At 47.4% G+C, this 12117-nt stretch overlaps 1 protein-coding gene across 2 annotated transcripts in view; it reads left to right on the top strand.

Moving 5' to 3' along the window:
• Vps16 (VPS16 core subunit of CORVET and HOPS complexes) overlaps positions 1 to 11260 on the top strand; it is a 24673-nt gene extending 13413 nt beyond the window's left edge. The window contains exons 2-24 of one of the 2 annotated variants that reach the window (XM_008854491.2): positions 4790 to 4878; positions 5096 to 5193; positions 5279 to 5407; positions 5489 to 5633; positions 5750 to 5865; positions 5964 to 6086; positions 6214 to 6269; positions 6608 to 6697; positions 6802 to 6896; positions 7046 to 7122; positions 7517 to 7648; positions 7744 to 7871; positions 7999 to 8034; positions 8222 to 8330; positions 8496 to 8630; positions 8723 to 8831; positions 8941 to 9038; positions 9143 to 9250; positions 9537 to 9614; positions 9703 to 9872; positions 9955 to 10051; positions 10721 to 10824; positions 10979 to 11260. In XM_008854491.2, the coding sequence (XP_008852713.1) occupies positions 4790 to 4878; positions 5096 to 5193; positions 5279 to 5407; positions 5489 to 5633; positions 5750 to 5865; positions 5964 to 6086; positions 6214 to 6269; positions 6608 to 6697; positions 6802 to 6896; positions 7046 to 7122; positions 7517 to 7648; positions 7744 to 7871; positions 7999 to 8034; positions 8222 to 8330; positions 8496 to 8630; positions 8723 to 8831; positions 8941 to 9038; positions 9143 to 9250; positions 9537 to 9614; positions 9703 to 9872; positions 9955 to 10051; positions 10721 to 10824; positions 10979 to 11123 (2467 nt within the window). In that variant the 3' untranslated portion in view covers positions 11124 to 11260. Of the gene's footprint in view, positions 1 to 4789; positions 4879 to 5095; positions 5194 to 5278; positions 5408 to 5488; positions 5634 to 5749; positions 5866 to 5963; positions 6087 to 6213; positions 6270 to 6607; positions 6698 to 6801; positions 6897 to 7045; positions 7123 to 7516; positions 7649 to 7743; positions 7872 to 7998; positions 8035 to 8221; positions 8331 to 8495; positions 8631 to 8722; positions 8832 to 8940; positions 9039 to 9142; positions 9251 to 9536; positions 9615 to 9702; positions 9873 to 9954; positions 10052 to 10720; positions 10825 to 10978 lie in introns of those variants that run through there. The other variant, XM_029556852.1, reaches the window with a different exon arrangement.
• Positions 11261 to 12117: the final 857 nt, after the last annotated feature.

Below are 12117 nucleotides of genomic sequence, written 5' to 3'. Positions count from 1 at the left end.
CTACTCTAACATTCCCCCCTCTGAAGAGGTAACCCTAAAATCCTTTTAGGGGTTAGATAAGAGTTCCCAAATAGTTTTGACATTTTTGGCTTTTGGAATGTATGTTGTTAAGTGGCCCAAAGACATTTTGACTTCTAGCCAAGAAACTGGCTACTTTTCTTTGGAGTCTTTTTTACCCTAACTGCTCTGGCTTCTTCCATGCTGAACAGGGATGCAGGGTGAAGCAATTGGGGTACCCCTTCAGTGGGTCTATCTAAAAGACTCCCAAATTGCATATCTGCAGGGAGAAAAGAAGGTCCTTAACTGGTGAAGAGGGGATGTGAAGAAGTAAAGGCAAGAATAGTTAGCATTACAAGTTCTAGACAGGGAACCAGAAAAAAGAACAGGGCAAGTTTCAAATGTTCATATCAGAGTCCATTGGGATTTCTTGACAAGAGCTTCCAAGACATCCCTCTGTTGGGTTCCTCTTCATTTTTCTGTCTGCCAAGGCTGGACTAGAGAGTGATGAACTCAGGATTTGTTTTCAAGCACTTTGATAGCTGTTGGAGTGGCTAGAATCAGTGTCAGTTCCCTCTCAAAGGCTTCACCACGTGGGGGCAGGAACATTTTATATTGTTCATATTAATCTTTAGCTATAAATCTTACACATTTTTTCCATAGTGGTCACTAGGTTTTTATGTGTTAATTAAAATTTTAAATTATGTTATGTGTGGTATATATGTTCATTTGTACACATATGTGTGTGTTGTGTGTGTGTACTAGCATGCCTGTGAAGGCCAGAGGTTGCTGTCAAATGTCTTTCTTAATCACTCCCCAACTTATTCATTGAGAAAGAGTCTTATTTTTTAATTATGTGTATACGTGTGTGTGGGTTTGTGCATGTGAGTGCAGTGCTGAAGTTACAGGCAGCTACGAACTGCCCAACATGGGTGCTGGGAATCAAACTCAAGTCCTGTAGAAGAACATGCCCCTAACTGCTGAACCATCTCTCTAGCCCAGATTTTTTTTCCCCTTGATCATCTGTGGGTTATATCTTGCTCTGAAAGGCCTTTCCATATATCAGCATTATGAAAAGTATCACCCTGTGTTTTCAAGTTTTTAGCTCTTTGTTTTCAGTGGTGCTGGGGATTGAGCCCAGGGTTTGTACATGCTAAGCAAGTCTTTTGTATTTTAAGCAAAATGTTCCTTTTCCAGGTACCACAGGTATTTTTTCTTTTTTCTTTTTTTTTAATTTTTTATTGGGGGTTGTTGAGACAGGGTTTCTGTAACCCCAACTGGCCTGGAACTCTTTATGTAGACAAAGCTAGCCTTGATCTCAAAGAGATCTACCTGACTCTGGAGTGCTGGGATTAAAGACATGTGCCTTTTTGGTAGTTTGTCTTATACTATGTTTGGGATGGATTTTTTAAAAAATTAAAAGGTTTTTTTGTGAGTGGTTGAGACAGATTCTCATATATAGCCCTAGCTAGCCTGGAGCTCACTATAGACCAGACTAGAATCAAATGTGCTTCAGTCCTCTGCTTCAAGTGCTGGAAATACAAACATGTACCATCACACCCAGCCGAAAGTTTCTTAATGTGAATTATTTTAATAAATAGCCACTAATGTGGTTTCCCTTGCCTCCTAGGGACCAAACCTAGAGTCTTGCTCATGCAAGGAAAATGTTCTATAACTGAGCTGTCCTACCAAGTCCCTGTTAATGTGGTTTAAAAAATAAGTCCCAGGGTCTGAAGTGATGGCTCAATGATTAAGAGCACTGACTAGTCTTGCAGAGGACCTGGGTTTGATTCCCAGCACCCATGTGGTGGTTAACAACCATCTGTAACTCCAGTTCCAGATATGATGACTTCTTCTGACCCTCACCTTCACTGCATGACACAGGTGCACTTAACACATGCAGGCAATACACTCATACACACACACACACACACACACACACACACACACACACACACACACGCACACGCGAGCACCCACATGGCAGCTAACAGCTGTCCATAGCTCCAGTTCCACAAGATTCGACAGCCTCTTCGACCTCCATGGGCATTGCATGACATGGGTGTACTTACCTGCATGCAGGCAAAAAAAAAAAAAAAAAAAAAAAAAAAAAAAAAAAAAAAGTTAGGTGGCTGGTGAGACGGTTCAGAGGTTCAGCTGTTCTTCCAGAGGCCCCAGGTTTGATTTCTAGCACCTACATGGCCACTAACAACTGTCCATAACTCCAATTCCAGGGAATCTATGCCCTGTTCTGGCCTCCACAGGCTTTGCATGACACAGATATACTTACATACATTCAGGCAAAACAGTCATACACATAAAATAAAAAAGAAACTTTTTTTATCTTTTTTTTGTTTGATATCGTTTTGAAATGCCATCTTTATTATATGTTCAATTCCCGAGTCTTTTTTGGAGTGCTGGGAGTGATTTGTTTTCATTTTATTTTTTATTTTTTTATTTTATGTGATGAGTGTATTGCCTGAATGTAGGTAAGTGCACCCATGTTGTGCATTGCCCTCGGAGGACAGAAGAGGCCATTGGATCCCCTGGAACTGGAGTTACAGACAGTTGCTAGCTGCCATGTAGGTGCTGGGATTCCAACCTGGGTCTTCTGCAAGAACAACCAGTGTTCTTAACTACTAAGCCATCTCTCCAGCCCCTTGTTTTCTTTTTAAAAGGTTTATTTTTATCATTTTTAAATTATGCATATGTGTGTGTGTGGATATGTGCACTTGTGCCAGTACCTGCAGAGTCCAGAAGAGGGTGTTGGCTGTCCTTGTGTGGAATTACAGGTAGTTGTGAGCTGCCTGATGTGAGTTCTGGGAACTAAACTCAGGTTCTCTGAAACAGTAGTACATGCTCTTCACCAATGTACCATCTCTCTGGTCCCTGACCTGTTTTCTTATGTCTGTTCCTAAACAGTTTAAGTGAACTTTAGTTTATATAGTGTATTTGATGTCTGGTATATATATGTTCTTGTATTTTCAAAGTGCTCTTGAATATTTCCTACTGTTTTCTCTTTCAGATAATTCACTCCCCAATCATGAACTTTGGACTCAATCTATGCATTTCTGTTAAAAAAAATGGGGAGGGGTGTATTTTATCAGATTCTTGTGCATTATTAGATTATCTTAAAATTTCTCCATGTCTTCTTTATCCTTAAAGGATCTTTAGTTTCATTTTATTATATTTTTCATGAGGTTTATTCAGAAAGTTCTTTTTGTTATGATTAGGGCTTTTTTTTTTTTTTTTTGGTCTTTTTTTGAGACAGGGTCTCCCAGTAGCCCCAGCTGGCCTGGAACTCACTATGTAGATCAGGCTGGCCTTGAACTCACAGAGATCCACCTGCCTCTGCCTCCCGACTTCTGGAAGTAAAGGTGTGTGCCACCACGCCCGGCAGATTAGGGCTTTAAAAAATTATTTATTATTTTTATTTTATGTGTATGAGTGTATTGGCTGCATGTGTGTAAGTGCACCTGTGTTGTACAGTGCCCATGGAGGTCAGAAGAAGGCATCAGATTCCCCCGGAACAGATGGTTGTTAGCCACCATGTGGGTGCTGGGAATTGAACCCAGGTCCTCTGCAAGAGCAGTCACTGCTCTTGACCGCTGAGCCATCTCTCCAGCCCCAAGGCCTTTTTTTTTTTTTTTTTTTTTTTTTAAAAAAAAAACAAACTACATTTATTTGGGGTATATGCATGTGTGCACATGTGGACGTTATAGAACATCCTGTAGCTTGGTGTAGTGGCGCATGCCTTTAATCCCAGCAATCAGGAGGCAGAGGCAGGAGGATTTCTGTTGAGTTCAAAGCCAGCCTGGTCTACATAGTGAATTACAGGCCAGCTGGGGCTACAGGGAGACCCTGTCTCAAAAAGACCAACAAAAAACAGTCTGCAGGCCAGGGTTCTGTCCATCATGTGGGTCCGAGGGATTAAACTCAGATCATCAGGCTTGGCCACAGGTGCCTTTACATGCTGAACCATGTCTCTGGCCCAGGATCAGGGTTTTGTTGTTGCTGTTGTTTTTGAGACAGGATCGCTCTGTAGCCTCAGCTGTCCTGGAACTTGCCATGTAGACCAGGCTGGTCTGGATCTCATAGAGATCCACCTGCCTCTGCCTCCCAGGTGCTGGGATTAAAGGTGTGAGCCTCCACACCAGGCTAATCAGGATCTTTTTTTAAGGTTAAAATTTATAAACCAGGGGCTGGGTAGATGGCTTAGCAGAGGACCAGGGTTCAGTTCCCAGCACCCACATGATGGTTAACAACCATCTGTAAGTCCAGTTCTAAGGGATCTAATACCCTCTTCTGACCTTGAAGACATTGCATGACACGGGTGCACTTACCTACATGCAGGCAATACACACATACGCATACAATTAAAATAATAAAATTAAAAAAAGTTCAAACCCTGATTCATCATTAGAAACAGAAATAGAAGAGTCTTCCTTCTCTAAGAAACCTCTGAAGGTCTCATTTCCTGCTATTGCCTGCCAGAGCCTTAGCACTGTCTCAGTATCTTGCACACAACCTGCAAGGAGCTCCTGCCAGTATTGGACACTTGCCTCAAAGCTGCATTCTTCCTTGCCAACACCCTGTGCTTCCTCACCTGAGGTCCCCAGGCCTACGTATGGTCAGTTTCTAGTCACTATCTCCCATTCCGCCTTTAGTGTATGTGTAGGACCCTCCTTCGCTGCCTGCAGAGGACAAATAGAGGCTCTAGGCATTCCTCTGGGGTTTATTCTGTCTAGATACAGGATCATGAAGAAGCTGATCTCTGTTTATCTCTGGGTAGGAAATATGAGCTGTACAGCATGGACTGGGACCTGAAGGAGGAACTCAAGGATTGCCTCGTGGCTGCTGCACCCTACGGGGGTCCCATTGGTATGTTGCCCCTCTACTATTACATGCTGTGGGATCGTGGGAGTCCTGAGGGTTTGCTGTCAGGTTTTTTTTCTGCCAATCCACCTTGCTAAGGTGCTTTTAATTTTGGTTCTCATGAGTCTTGCTTCCCACGGGATGGGCCTGAGGAACTAACCCAGGAAGCCTGCCTTACATAGGGCCTGATGGTATAGGACACGAGTTTCTTCTCAAACTACAGCTCTGCTAAGGAACCACTGGAGAAAAGAGAAAGCTGCCAGCGTGCGGCCAGTGCTTGAGATCTACTCTGCTTCTGGCATACTGCTGGCTAGCCTGCTGGTGAGCACTGGGACTGTCCCTGGGGCTGTGTGCTAGGCAGGGCTAACTAGCTCGAAGTACAGCCACAGGAACCTCTCCTCTGCAGTGGAAAAGTGGACGTGTGGTGTCCCTAGGCTGGTCAGCCGAGGAGGAGCTGCTCTGCGTGCAGGAAGATGGTGCAGTACTGGTTTATGGGCTTCATGGTGACTTCCGGAGACATTTCAGCATGGGCAATGTAAGGGGCCACAGGGGCCTGGGGAGGGAAGATGGCGCATATCAACCTGTGGAATCTTTAATTCTTGGTCCCCTTTTCCAGGAGGTACTTCAGAACCGAGTTCTAGATGCCCGAATCTTTCACACTGAGTTTGGTTCTGGGGTAGCCATCCTAACAGGGGCCTATCGCTTTACACTGAGTGCCAATGTGGGTGACCTCAAACTCCGCCGGATGCCAGAGGTGCCAGGTAAGTCCTGATGCCCTTAAGAGATCCATTCAGTACCACAAATGTGCTTCCAGATTGTGGGACCAACAGAGGCAGAAACTGTGGGCTCTAGTCATTCCAAAGTTATCCTGTTACAGGTCTACAAAGTGCACCTTCATGTTGGACTACACTGTGCCATGACAGAGTGCCACACATTCTTCTGGCTGTAGGACCTGATCTTTACATCCTAGACCATGCTACCTGTTCTACAGTGGTGAGAACCTGAGTGGGAATGAAGTGGAGGGGCTGAGCAAGCAGTAGGAAGGCACTAAGAAGTTAGTCTGTCTGGTGTCCTCCCTGGCCCTGCCCCAGACACCTGCTGGCCTAGCCCCAGGAGTTAGCAGCTTCCTCCAGATGGCTGTATCCTTCACCTACCGACACCTGGCACTCTTCACAGACACAGGCAGCATCTGGATGGGGACAGCATCACTCAAGGTATGATCCTAGAGCTACAAGAGAGGCCACCCTTTGTCCAGGGAAGATTTGTTGTGGATAAGGTCAGGGTTTTTCAACCAGCAGGGTGGCTGCTGTGACAGGGCTGTGACACACTGCACCTTTTTAGGAGAAGCTGTGTGAGTTCAACTGCAACATCCGGGCACCCCCAAAGCAGATGGTCTGGTAAGAATAGAGGATTCTTTAGGGGTTGGAGTAGGACTTCCTGGGATACCTTGATTGGTTCCGTATACTGGCCAAACTAAGTGGAGCTTGGATCTTCCCTTCTCTGCCAGCACACACTTAAAGGAAACTATTGTCCTCTGTGGGCCACCTGACTGGCAGTGCAAGAGTAAGAGGGAAACAGATGGGCCCACATGTAGCCTCAGAAATGGGCTAAGAGACACAGTATTGTTCAGGGCTATCCCAAGGTAAAGAAGTGCTGCAAGCAGTGATATAGGAGACATTCCTGTAGGCCTGCTGTCCTAAGAGTATCCTACAAGTGTGTATGGTGTTGCCCATAGGTGTAGCCGTCCTCGAAGCAAAGAAAGGGCTGTTGTGGTGGCCTGGGAGAGGCGGCTGATGGTGGTGGGCAATGCACCTGAAAGCATTCAGTATCCTTGGAAAGCTTCCTATGTTGATTGGGAGGTGAAAGGAAGGGGGAGTTGCCTACCCTACCCTGTCTTTGGATGCTTTTAGAAGCCTTGACTAAACTCAGGTTTGTGCTAGACGAGGACTCCTACCTGGTACCTGAGCTTGATGGGGTCCGCATCTTCTCCCGCACCACCCATGAATTCCTGCATGAGGTCCCAGGTAAGACTCCCACAAGGGTACTGTATTACCAGGACAGGTTACCTGCTGCAAACTACCACAATCCTAGGCTGATGGTCCAAAGCAGGATCTGGGTATTACAGCAGGATTGAGGGTTTTCTTGCCTCCCCCTCAACAACTCCCTCCTCTAGTGGCCAGTGAAGAGATCTTCAAAATTGCCTCAATGGCTCCTGGAGCACTGCTGTTGGAGGCCCAGAAGGAATATGAGGTAAATCCCTGGGCTGCTTCTGAGGCTCCAAGATGTCTCTTTCTCCTTTCCTTGATTGGACTCTTGCCCCTGTCTGAGCACCTGTGGGAACAGCCATGTGCCACCTGTCAGGGGAGGGGTTTAGGTGGGACATTGGCCTGGGCTGGGGAAGGCTGGCCCATGTAAACTGACCAGAAAGAGCAAGGCAGTTCTATAACACCCAGGTTCAAGTTGATGCTACTATTAGGATATATCAAGCCACACCACCCACACACAAGCAGTTGTGAGCACCTCCAGTGGATTAGGCCTATGCAGCCCTTCTAAATCATTCCATTTGGACTATAGTCCAGAGAGTATAGTGGCCAGAATGTGGTATTCTCTGTCATGATGCCCCATCTCTGGGCCTCTCCCACAGAAAGAGAGCCAGAAAGCAGATGAGTACCTGCGGGAGATCCAGGAGCTGGGGCAGCTGACTCAGGCTGTGCAGCAGTGCATTGAGGCTGCAGGACACGAGCACCAACCAGACATGCAGAAGAGTCTGCTCAGGGTTGGCCTGGAGGGAGTTTTGGGGGAGGGTGCACTGGGAATGGGTGGGCTGGGCATCAAGAGAATTCTTTTTCATTGCCTTTTGGCTCTTCTCAGGCGGCCTCCTTTGGAAAGTGTTTCCTTGACAGATTTCCACCTGACAGCTTTGTGCACATGTGTCAGGACCTGCGAGTGCTCAATGCTGTTAGGGACTACCACATTGGAATCCCTCTGACCTACAGCCAGTATCCTCATATATGCTATGAGGGTGTTTATAGCTGGGCATGACGGGGAAGGGGCTGAAGATACATTCTGCAGGTCCTTGGCAAACAGGGCTTACCCCAACTGGATCCTTAACCAAGGAAAATACAGATACAAGCAGCTCACCATCCAAGTGCTGCTGGACAGGTACAGCAGCCCAAGGGTGCTATAGGAGGCCGATGGTGGGTGGTTTTACAGCCTTCTGTAGGGTGTCATGGTCACTGTTCCTGACATAGCTTTTAAGATTTGGAAGGCCTAAGACAGGATGGGGCCATTCTGCCCCTTGGCCTCACTTTACCTCACCCCTTGTGCTCCATACTTCTTTGTCTACCAGGCTTGTATTGCGGAGGCTTTACCCCTTGGCTATCCAGATATGCGAGTACCTGCGCCTTCCTGAAGTGCAGGGTGTCAGCAGGATCCTGGCCCACTGGGCCTGTTACAAGGCAAGGACATGGGACAAAGTCTGGGACTTTGAGGTAACCTCAGGCCCTGGTGAAATGTAGGAAATACAGAGCATAGAAGCAAAAAGTAGACTCTGGTAGAGGTCCTATGGGGGTGGGCAGATGAGGGATGACTTGTGACATCCATATATATAACATACCTTGCAGGTACAGCAGAAGGATGTGTCAGATGAGGATGTAGCACGGGCTATTAATCAGAAGCTGGGTGACACACCTGGTGTCTCATATTCCGACATTGCTGCACGGGCCTATGGCTGTGGTCGTACTGAACTGGCCATCAAGGTGTGAGCCCATAGCCTTTCCCAGGTACCCCAATGTGGTTGTTCAAGATCCCTATGCCAGTACCTCTCTTTACCTTCCACCCCACCCCACAGCTGCTAGAGTATGAGCCACGATCTGGGGAACAGGTACCTCTTCTCCTAAAGATGAAGAGGAGCAAGCTAGCACTGAGCAAGGCCATTGAGAGTGGGGACACTGACCTGGGTGAGCAGGGTTTGGGTGAGGGCCAGATAGCACTGGGCTAAGAAGGTGAGTAAGGCCCCGTGCTGAGCAGAGCTGGGTTGGAGGCCCCACCCCCTTTATCATCTCCCAGTGTTCACAGTGTTGCTGCACCTGAAGAATGAACTGAACCGAGGAGACTTTTTCATGACTCTCAGGAATCAGCCCATGGCCCTGAGTTTGTACCGACAGGTGTGTGCATGCGTGTGTGCACGTGTGGGTTAGGGAGGGTTGGCACCCTGAACCTTTGGATTACCTTTACTGACTGACGGACTGATCTCTTGCCCATGACCCAGTTCTGTAAGCATCAGGAGCTAGACACACTGAAGGACCTTTACAATCAGGATGACAACCACCAGGAGCTGGGCAGCTTCCATATCCGAGCCAGCTATGCCGCAGAAGAGGTCTGAGGTCCAAAGGGAAGGTGGGGTCTGTGGGTCAGTTGCTGTTTGATTTTTCTCCAGGAACCTGGGCCTCTGCATATGGTTTATACTCCATCTGGTCCTCACTCTTTAAGTTGAAGAACATGAGGCGAGGACAGGGGCTGGTCTCAGGGGAGCTTGTGACACCAGAGTGGTGCCTGTAGTGAATAAAACTCACTCTGGGCACAGAAATAGGGGAGAAAACTTACCCAGGTAGGGAGAGGCAATGTTAATGTGTTGTGAGCTCAGCACTCCTTTGTATTCGTAGCGTATTGAAGGGCGAGTAGCAGCTCTGCAGACAGCAGCTGATGCCTTCTACAAGGCCAAGAATGAATTTGCAGCCAAGGTTTGACTGCCCTTTTCCAAGAGCTTCCTGTCCTCCCTCCTGGTCCTCCTTGTCATTCATCCCCAACCTGCCTCATCCTGGTCCCCAGGCAACGGAGGATCAAATGAAGCTCCTGCGGCTGCAGCGGCGTCTACAAGATGAGCTGGGTGGTCAGTTCCTAGACCTGCCTCTACATGACACAGTCACCACTCTCATCCTTGGAGGCCATAACAAGCGTGCAGAGCAGTTGGCACGTGACTTTCGCATTCCTGACAAGAGGTGGGTGAAGGCCCCAGCTCTCTGTAGTCCTAGGACCACATGCCTTTGCTATGGCACCTTCTTAAGCCTAGTTTTCTTGTAGGCTCTGGTGGCTGAAGCTGACAGCCCTGGCAGATTTGGAAGATTGGGAGGAGCTGGAGAAGTTTTCCAAGAGCAAGAAATCACCTATTGGCTACCTGGTGAGGCAGGGATCCTCTCTCAGCCTCCCACTAGTAGTCTTGGGCAGGAGCCAGGCAGGGAGATGGTAAAGATGGCCCCTTCTTACACCCATTCCTCCAGTGTTCTTAGTCAGTGCTTCCTGTACCATGTGAATACGGGTAGGTATCATATACTGTGTTGGGAACCCTGAAGGTCAGGCCCAGGTCTGCCTGCAGATACCTAGTGGTGGGAGAGTGAGTTGCTTTCCACAGTGAGGGCTAATAATGTGTCTGAGGGAAAAGTCCTGATTTAGTTGGGGGCAGAAGGAGCAGGGACAGTACATCTGTGAGGCAGTGGAAGATACTGAGGGGGTTCAGAGGTATGGAGGTTCAGAGGTATGGAGGGCAGGTTTTATAATGGCAACCATGGGAGAAAACACAGGTTCTGAGAGGACTGGGTCAGCAACACCTACACTGGGGGGTGGGAGATAGTGGTAGTAGTGGTAGAGTAGAAGCATGAAACAGATTTTTGGTTTAGGTTGTTTCTGCTCTAAGAATGTTGAGATCACTACTGTTTTGCACAGGCAGGGAGGGACTGTACTTACTGTGTGCAAAATACATATAGGACTACGTGTCCACTGGGCTTCTGCTCCTAAGAAAGAGAAAAAGGCTATTTGTCTTCTCTCTCCTCACCTTCCCTTTCCTACAAAGCCCTTTGTAGAGATCTGCATGAAACAACACAACAAATATGAAGCCAAGAAGTATGCTTCCCGTGTGGGTCCTGAGCAAAAGGTCAAGGCTTTGCTTCTTGTTGGGTAAGTCAAATGAGGGTCACGCGTGTGTGTGTGCCTGTGTGTGTGTGCGTGTCTGTCTGTCTGTCTGTGGTGGCTAAGCCAGTGGACTGATAAGAGGCAGGCCTGGTGCCCTTGGGTAGGCCCAACATCATTTTCCCTTCTACTCAAACCACAGGGATGTGGCTCAGGCTGCAGATGTGGCTATCGAGCACCGGAACGAGGCTGAGCTAAGCCTTGTATTGTCGCACTGCACTGGAGCTACAGATGGGGCCACAGCTGAGAAGATTCAGCGGGCCAGAGCACAAGCCCAGAAGAAGTGAAGAGTCTACCCTTTAGGTGATTCTTTTAGACCTAGGACTTGGCAGAAGGCCTAGCTTCTCTCTTGAGAGCAAAACTGAGAGACTGTGGGGTGGGGAAGCCCGGAATATCTAATTGTAAATAAATTTGGAATACTAGAGTGGTTATTGTACGCAATGTAGCCTTAAGAAAAGCAGGCTGGAGACAGAACCATCTAGATACTGCAGCAGAACTGCACATATTTAATTGTATCGAGGCTGGAGGTAGGCTATGGATTACAAAAGGGGCCTGTCTGCCTTCACAGTGTTGCCATAGTTACTCCCTCAGCAGCTCTCTCACAGCCTCTAGGAGATGGCATAAGCTTAAGCACCAGTCCAGCAAGGACATTGAAAAGCATTGCATGCATGTACATACATTCATAAGAACCATGCTATATACTTTGCCATTATTTCATTCATTCCTCGTAACAGTTCTGAGATAAGTAGCATCACCCCTGTTTGTAGAAGAGGAAATCTAAGACCACAGAGATTGGTAACAGCAAATATATGGTAAAACATGGATTTGGGCCAGTGAGATGGCTCAGAGGGTAACATCAAGCCTGTTAACCTGAGCTCAATCTCCTGGACCAACATGACGGAAGGAAAGAACCAACTCCTCCCAAGTTTTCCTATGCCTTTGACAAATGCTGTGGCATGTGTGCACACATATACACACATAATAAATGAATAAATAAATATAATAAAAGCAAATCGAAATAAACCAGGATTTGAAACCCAGACTGAATCAGGCTGGAACTGAAGTCAGGCCCTCTGAGCAGGGAAGTCTTGCCCGGCAGTAAAGAGCGGAAGATGGGAAGCCTGTGACTGTTTTTGGTGGGGGGGGGTTTGGAGGAAATGTCTTTGAAAGTGCTGGCTACTCAGCAGTAGTGAGCAGTTCTTGAATGGTCTCTGTACTTCAGAAAAAAGGATAGATTTCAGTTCTGCCTAAGACCTATGACCTGGGAACCCCTGATCCCAC

This window comes from Nannospalax galili, unplaced genomic scaffold, assembly GCF_000622305.1.
Source record: "Nannospalax galili isolate Female #2095 unplaced genomic scaffold, S.galili_v1.0 scaffold707, whole genome shotgun sequence".
Lineage (NCBI taxonomy): Eukaryota > Metazoa > Chordata > Mammalia > Rodentia > Spalacidae > Nannospalax > Nannospalax galili.
This window is presented reverse-complemented; position numbering and strand designations above follow the sequence as displayed.